Source organism: Drosophila serrata, unplaced genomic scaffold (genome assembly GCF_035046125.1).
Source record: "Drosophila serrata isolate PLE 108 unplaced genomic scaffold, ASM3504612v1 contig_272, whole genome shotgun sequence".
NCBI lineage: Eukaryota > Metazoa > Arthropoda > Insecta > Diptera > Drosophilidae > Drosophila > Drosophila serrata.
In genome coordinates this window covers 7585083-7592659 of record NW_028257170.1, presented here as the reverse complement: position 1 = coordinate 7592659, position 7577 = coordinate 7585083, and the positions used below count along the sequence as shown (strand labels likewise).

General features: G+C 39.6%; 1 protein-coding gene across 1 annotated transcript; it reads left to right on the top strand.

The window, feature by feature from the left end:
* The first annotated feature begins 1590 nt into the window (after nt 1-1590).
* LOC110190509 (sodium-dependent nutrient amino acid transporter 1) lies at nt 1591-5260 on the top strand. The gene is made up of 6 exons (XM_020961030.2): nt 1591-1978; nt 2534-2608; nt 2903-3221; nt 3293-4369; nt 4431-4607; nt 4670-5260. Exons 2-6 carry the CDS (start codon nt 2546-2548, stop codon nt 4924-4926), a joined length of 1893 nt encoding a protein of 630 aa, XP_020816689.2. The 5' UTR covers nt 1591-1978; nt 2534-2545; the 3' UTR covers nt 4927-5260.
* The last annotated feature ends 2317 nt before the right edge of the window (nt 5261-7577 follow it).

Below are 7577 nucleotides of genomic sequence, written 5' to 3'. Positions count from 1 at the left end.
CTAAAATATTCCCCCCGAGAATGACGCCCAACTTCTTGTCAGCTTCTCTGTCTGCTTATACTTATATGTGCCAGTTGGATTCCTCGAATATAGATTTGCTTTTGGGTTCTCATATTTTGAGGGTTGTGTTTGCATTAGCCCGCTATGTGCTTAGTGACTCGTTGACATGAACTATTAGCGCAAATCTGCGATTTTTGCCAGCGAAAAGATCTCCAATTGAAGCGAGTTGTGTGATTGTGGCATCAAATAATAAAACCCGGCGAATTATGTAAAAAATAGTGGTTAGGCCAAGTCGATGGCGGTGGTGCGGTTATCAAAGCCACCGTGTGGTGTCACAGCGGTTTCGGGTCATTGACTTACCCAACTCCTAGTCTCATTATGTGCAGAGAGAGAAAAATATAAAACACAGTCTAAACTAATTATATCAAAACACTTTCTAGTCATTATATAAAGGTATCATATAGAATATAATATAATAAGTATATAAAGTTACATTGTTTTGATCTGAAGAATGTTTTCTTATATTTAATGTATAAAATCATGATGATAATTGACTTGTTTTTACTTGCAATATTTCATATAATACTGGTCCCATTATGATATAGAATAGCTGCAAAAAGTCATGCCTTTCTTGTTTGCAAGGTTATCATTGTGACGGGGATCTTCGATAAGCGCTAGCAAAACTTCTCCTTATCTTCATAAATCTTCTTGTTTGGCTTATATTTAACCTAAGGAAAGTACACAGCAACGGATGCGCATAAATAAAAAGTGATATGCGTTTAAACAGCTCTGGAATAAACCTATTCAAGTGTCTTTTGTTGGAAGGAGTAAATAAATTAATGACGATTAAATCCGAAAATAACCACACATAATGGTTTGAATTTCAGTTAGATTGTGTGATCATCATAAAGCTAATTGCTATATGATATAATAATTAAGTCAAGGCTGCTGTGTCAAACAGCTTTTGTATGTGAAGTGATATATAGAAATAGCTTTTTGAATTCGAATTGCTTATAAGGAAAATGCCGAAAAGATAGCCCATTATTTTGATTTTTAAGATTTAAAAAGGAGTATAAAATGTGTAAATAAAATAACAATTTAAAATAGGATTGAAGTCGTTTAATAAAATATATCTAATTTTTTGTCAATATTGAACTCTTTCTGTAAGAAAACTATTAAAACAAAAAGAGGTATCCAAAGTCTTTACGGAGTTCCAACTTGATATGATAAGCCTTAAAGTATGCAGTATATTTTTTTATAATAAGTTGTACTTAAAGATGTCCAAGTAATATGTCTATAAAAAACATAAATAATTAAAATGAATAACTTTAATAATCCAAATATGTTTTGCCTTTACTTAAATATGTTCCTATTGAAATAGCGACCATGAACCTTATCCTTAGGTAGATTTCCAACCATCAATATATCAATGGAATAGTTCGCTTCACAGCAAACATTGCCAAATATTAATTTTAATTAATAATCAAAGCGTCTCGACCGCCCAAATCCGCTTCAACCATCAATCAGTTAAATTGACCGGCTGATTGAAGATTCTCCAGCAACTCTCTCTCTCTGTGTTGAGTGGAACGCGGCTTTTTCCGATTTCATCGAGTGAGAAGGTTCTATATAAAGGGCTCTCGGCATTCACCGATTTATTGCAATCGCATTTGTCCCACGAAACGCAACGGACAGCTGTCTATAGAGTGGAAACAAATCAATAATCTCTGATAAACATTGATCCAAAGGGAAATCTAAAAGAAACAGTTACCGATCGCCGGCTCTTTGTGACTCTCTATTCTGTTCCCAAAGTTAGCAAAAAAAAAAAAACAGTGAAAGACTTTTTAAATTTTAATTGTTTTATTTTAAAGTGTTTGTTTTTTAAGTGTGGTGTTAACGAGTGATTTGGTGTACATGGTGCCGGTTGTAAAAATTCTTCAAAATCAAGTCTGTCTTGGCCAGGCCAAAGAACAATTAAAAGGTATTAATACTTTTTGTTTAAAAACAGATCAATATTAAGAACTATACGTAAGGTCAGTGTTTTGGCCCCCTCAATTGAGGTCTTTGGATATCAAAAATATGTAATAAAAGAGTCGCGTGCAGAAATCGTTATATGTGATTGCATCAGCCTGCAATAAATCGCAAGTACAGGCAGGCCTAGCTATGTTACAATATTGTAAATATTGTTTAAATAAGAACCTCCAAAAATTGATTAAAAATTATAATTGTATAAAAAGGAATATCCATAAGATATTAAAACATATGTATAAATATTTTCTTTATAAGTTTTCTCTACATAATATGAACCACATATTATTATAAACAAATTAATAACCCATAATTCTTTCGATTACAAATTATTTCATTAAATTCGACTTAAGCAGGCTTCACTGTCTTTAATTTTGGCTCGTGGCATGTCAGCATGCACTTCACTTCAGTTCACGGCGCCAATTTGAATTTTTGAACTCGAGTGGCGTCTGAGAATGTTTGCCACTCGTCGCTAATTTTTGTCGCCGCTTCTATTTCTCTTCCTCAGCAACGGATCACAATGGAAGATTTGAAAAGGGAGATTCCAGTGGGCGAAGAGCCCTCGAAACCGGAGACCGGCGGGGTAAGTGCAAGCAAAGCTATTTCTCCATATTTTTTACAACTTCATTCGATTCGATTATTGTTTTTCTAGTCATTGGAATGTTATCATTCTTTGAATATTGCTTATAAACGTAACTTTACTCTTGAGTTCTAAGAAAGAGTATAGAGTTTCTTCTCGTAAGCATAGATTTTGTTTTGAATACAAGTTTGTTTAGCAATAAATCGCTTTAATAATGATTCGAAAACGTTTATAGTAAAATTTTTGATCTTGACATTAAAATAAATTAAATATAAAGTTATCTTTATTATTTTATAGAGCGTCGAGCCTTTGATCAAAATATTACCGCTTCCGATGGCATTGGAATCGTCTGAAATGCTGCCGGATCAGAAGCCGCGTGATAATTGGGGAAACTCGCTGGAGTTTCTCATGTCCTGTATTGCTCTGAGCGTTGGCCTGGGAAATGTCTGGCGTTTTCCCTTTACTGCTCTGGAAAATGGAGGGGGAGCCTTTCTGGTTCCCTACCTTATAGTCCTGTTTCTGGTGGGAAAACCGATTTACTACATGGAAATGCTGCTGGGTCAGTTTTCCAGTCGAGGAATCGTGCAGGTCTTTGATTTTGCGCCCATGATGAGGGGTAAGTTTCTGCCTCTATTAAGAGAAATATATATTTAAATTATTAAATAATAAATTGTTATAATTTTTCAGGTGTGGGCTATGCTCAGCTGCTGGCTCTGGGCGTCTTGGCCACGTATTATGCCTCCGTGATGGCCTTGACACTGCGTTATTTCTTCGACTCCTTCGCATCGGAGCTGCCGTGGAGCTATTGCCGCGAGGAGTGGGGTCCAGGATGTGTCAATGCCACCGGAGAGGCTGCAGTTATTGCTCCATCTGTCCTGACTGCGAACTTCACCATCAGTTCTTCCACGCAGCTTTACCTGGAGCGCATTGTGCAGAGGAAGACCGATACGCTGGAGGATGGAATCGGTTATCCCAGTGGCACCCTGGCCCTGATGCTGGGTCTCTCCTGGCTGACAGTGACCCTGGTTATCATTCGGGGCGTAAAGAGTTCCGGCAAGGCGGCCTATGTCCTGGCCCTGTTCCCATACGTCGTCATGTTTATCCTGCTGGTGAGGGCCCTTACCCTGCCGGGTGCCTACGATGGCGTGATGTATTTCCTTACGCCGCAGTGGCACAAGCTCCTGGAACCGATGGTTTGGTACAATGCCGTCACCCAGGTATTCTTCTCGCTGGCCGTCTGCTTTGGCGTGATCATCATGTATTCCTCCTACAATCGCTTTGGGCATAATATCTATAGGGATGCCAACATTGTGACCACTTTGGACACCTTTACCTCCCTTTTATCGGGTGTAATCATCTTTGGTATCCTGGGAAATTTGGCACACGAGTCAAACACCAAGGATATTGCCAGTGTGGTGAAGGCAGGTCCTGGCCTGGCATTCATTTCCTATCCGGATGCCATCTCCAAGTTGACAGTCTTTCCACAGTTTTTCTCACTGCTCTTTTTTGCTATGCTTTTCATGCTGGGAGTGGGCAGCAATGTGGGAATGGTCAGTTGCATTATGACCGTCATTAAGGATCAGTTTGTGAATCTCAAGATCTGGATAATTGTGGTGGGTCTATCTACGATTGGATTCCTGGTGGGTTTGATCTACATTACTCCCGGTGGAGAGCACTTTATCACGCTGCTGGATTACCATGGCGTGACCTTTGTGTCCCTGGTTTCGGCCATCTTTGAGTTGATTGCCGTGGGCTGGATCTATGGTAAGATATAGAAACTAAATTTTAAAATCTTTTTTACTATTTTATTTAACCCCCCAAAAAGGCACCAAGAGGCTGTGCCAGGATGCGGAGTACATGCTGAACATCAAGACTTCCGTATATTATAGGATATGTTGGTCCATAGTCACCCCTTTGACCATGATCATCATCCTTGCCTACACTTTGCTCACCATGAAACCGCTCACCTACAATGATCGTGAATTTCCCCTTGGTTTTCGGCGTAGGAAAATATTTAGTTTAAATTTTAATAACATTCTTAAAAGGCTTTTCTTTTGATTACAGTTATTGGTTGGGCTCTAACTACCTTTATACTCGGTCAGCTTGTCTACTGGGCCTTGTATGCCAATTGTAAACAGCCCAAAGGTTCGCTAAGGAGCAGGATTTCTAATTCCTTGAAGCCGCATTCCGATTGGGGACCTCTGGACTCCAAGACACTGATGGACTACCAGATGTTCCTGCGGAACAGAGAGGAGGTGGAAGCCACAGGAGTCCCACGTCGCAGCTTTTGTTACAAAATTTACGATCGAATTTTTGGCTAGGCCAGCAGGGTTTTATATAATTCTATATATCACATTCTGTTTGTATGTAAGGCATAGTTCCTTTTTGATAGTGTATAAGTGTACTTAATCCGTTTTATTTACACATTTATTTATTCAAAGTGAAATCAAAACCAAATTCAATTTCTCGAAATATTGCTTTTAAAACCGTTCCGGTTCGCTATTACATATATATTTTTCTATTGTAGTTTCTCGTATTGTAACATTAATTCCTAATTGGAAATTTTGTATTCAGCCAGTGTGCGGCATCATAATTGTTCCTAATATATTTTGTACACACTTTTATTTATTCAAAATGAAATCAAACAAAAATCAATTATCTCGAAAGTTTACTCGTAAGCAATTCCAATTGCTGTCAGTTAAGAGTTTCAATTTTTCATTTCCAGCACTGGCTCTTTTGTTTTTCATTTCCCAGTTCGACTGCTAAAAGGTAAGACAACTTTATCTGAGCCATTTTCAATATTTAAAACTAACAATTAGCAAGGCTGCCTGGGTTCCCATTACTCTTGGATGCATTTGTCTCCGTCTCTGGCACAGCGTTTCACAGCAGCACAGACATGGACATTTATTTGAGTTTCAATTTGTTTTGCAAGTTTCGCACACTTTGCATATAGTTTTTGTCGTTATTGTTGCTCCTGTTGCTGAAGGATGTTGCTGCCTGTTGCCGCTGTCCATCTAGCCATCTTCATTCGCAGTTGAAAATTAATATGTCGGTTCTCTGGACCTGCAAATGTCTTAATTAAAAGTTATTTTGGCTATTCGCTTTTTCTCGTCTCCATTGAGGGAGCGGGCAACGAATTGCGTTTTGGCAAATGCACATAAAGCTGTCAAGGACATTCGCTCGCTCGGCTTGACATTTGTCCTCATCGCTGACAGTCGCATTACGTATACGTCGCATTAAGTATACGCAGCGTTGACTGCAGAGGAGAGAGGGAGAGTGAGACAGAGAGAGCGAGAGAGGGAGCTTCTGAAGCATTGCACAGAGACAACGGCGAGGAAATTAAAAAAGTTACCCTCCAAATGGCTCACGCTCTGATTTCACAGCAAAAGGTGCAAGAAACAATATCAACAAGGAAAAACTTGCCAACAACTAACAAGCATTGAAGTTTAATAAAATCCTCCTTTAAGCAGTCATCCTTACCCCCAAACCGTACTCCGTATGTTTTTCCTTGGCTGCAGCTAATGAAATAACTTTGTGGCAACTTTTGCCTTTGCCGGAATTTGCTTAAAGCGCAAATAAATTGCCGAGATTGCAGCTACTCGCAATCAAAGGCCTTCGAATTGCTTAAATAAAGTTTGCCTTAAAGTCCGCCACTGCCACGCAAATCATTTACAATAAGCGGAAATAATTTGCCGAAAATCCACTGAGTCGCGGCGGGTGGTTGGGTGGCTCAAGGGGTGGTGGTGGTGGTGCCTTGTGGATGCGGCGCAGTGATGCACGTAACCCAAAGAGAGGAAACAATTGGGGGCAATTTATTAAACGGCTGCTCGCCTTGCAGCGGACACTCGGTGGGCAAAGGGCATCCAAAACGAGTATGAGTAAAAAATCCAAACAAAAGAAAACACAAAAACCAGGAATATAGAACAATTGCTGAATGCTTTAAACTTTTATTTTCCAGGGATATCAATTATGAATATTTTATTAAAATTTAATAAAATGTTGGGAGTAGCGGAAACAGCTTTAAGTTCTGAATTAAAATTTAGGGGGAAAGTACAATAAACATTTGCTTGGGAGGTCCCATTTAATCAAGCTTTAAATATGCAGTTAATATCTGTAAAATAATCGTTAAGTTAAATGAATGTATCAGCTTAAAGTAAAAGTAAAATTCTTCTTAGTTAATATTAAAATATACTTTTTATATGTCTCCTTTTAATCTCTCCCAAAATTAATATTTCTGGATCAAAGTATACCAAAAGTATTAGTTTGTACCACTTTTCAAGTTCTTCCATTAAAGCTGCAGCGCTTGATTAAAGGCTACCTGTTTTTCTTTCAGGAAGGTGAATGTTTTCTGCTTCCTATTTTCTTTTTTTTTTGCTTTCATATTTTTTGTGAAGGTGAGGAGATGCAGCCAGCATTCAAGAGTGCGAAAGCTGCTCGTCATGCGTGCTGGCAGCGGGAATCGTTCTGTGACGTTTTCAGCGTTTTTGTTTTGTACTCTGCCACCGCTTCCATCACCGTCATACACACACACCGCCATGGCTTGTAGCTGTGCAGACAGCGTCTACCTGGGCTACGTGAGCCGCTTGAGTGATTCAACTGCTCGCCGGCATTTGCATTTTGCATGCTGGAGCGACTCCTGCTTCTGATGGCTGAGGTCCTGGCTCCCGACTGTTTCTGCCTGGTGCCGCGTGCCTTCTGCATCCTTCCTCCTGCGTCCTGCCTCCTGCCGGCTGTTAGCTGCTGGTAATGGCTGTGACAAGCATTAGGGAATTATTTTAGAGACCTCGCATGTGGCGGCCATTAAAGGACCTGCTGAAGGTGAAGCCTCTGCTGACGATTTGATTTGTAGGCCAACACACACACACATTCACACTCCAAAAAAGGAGCAGGTGGCAGGATGCAAAGACAATGGTGTGTGCCAGCAGCAAGTATACAAAAACACAGCCAATGCCAAAATGGTAAATGCGAAAGC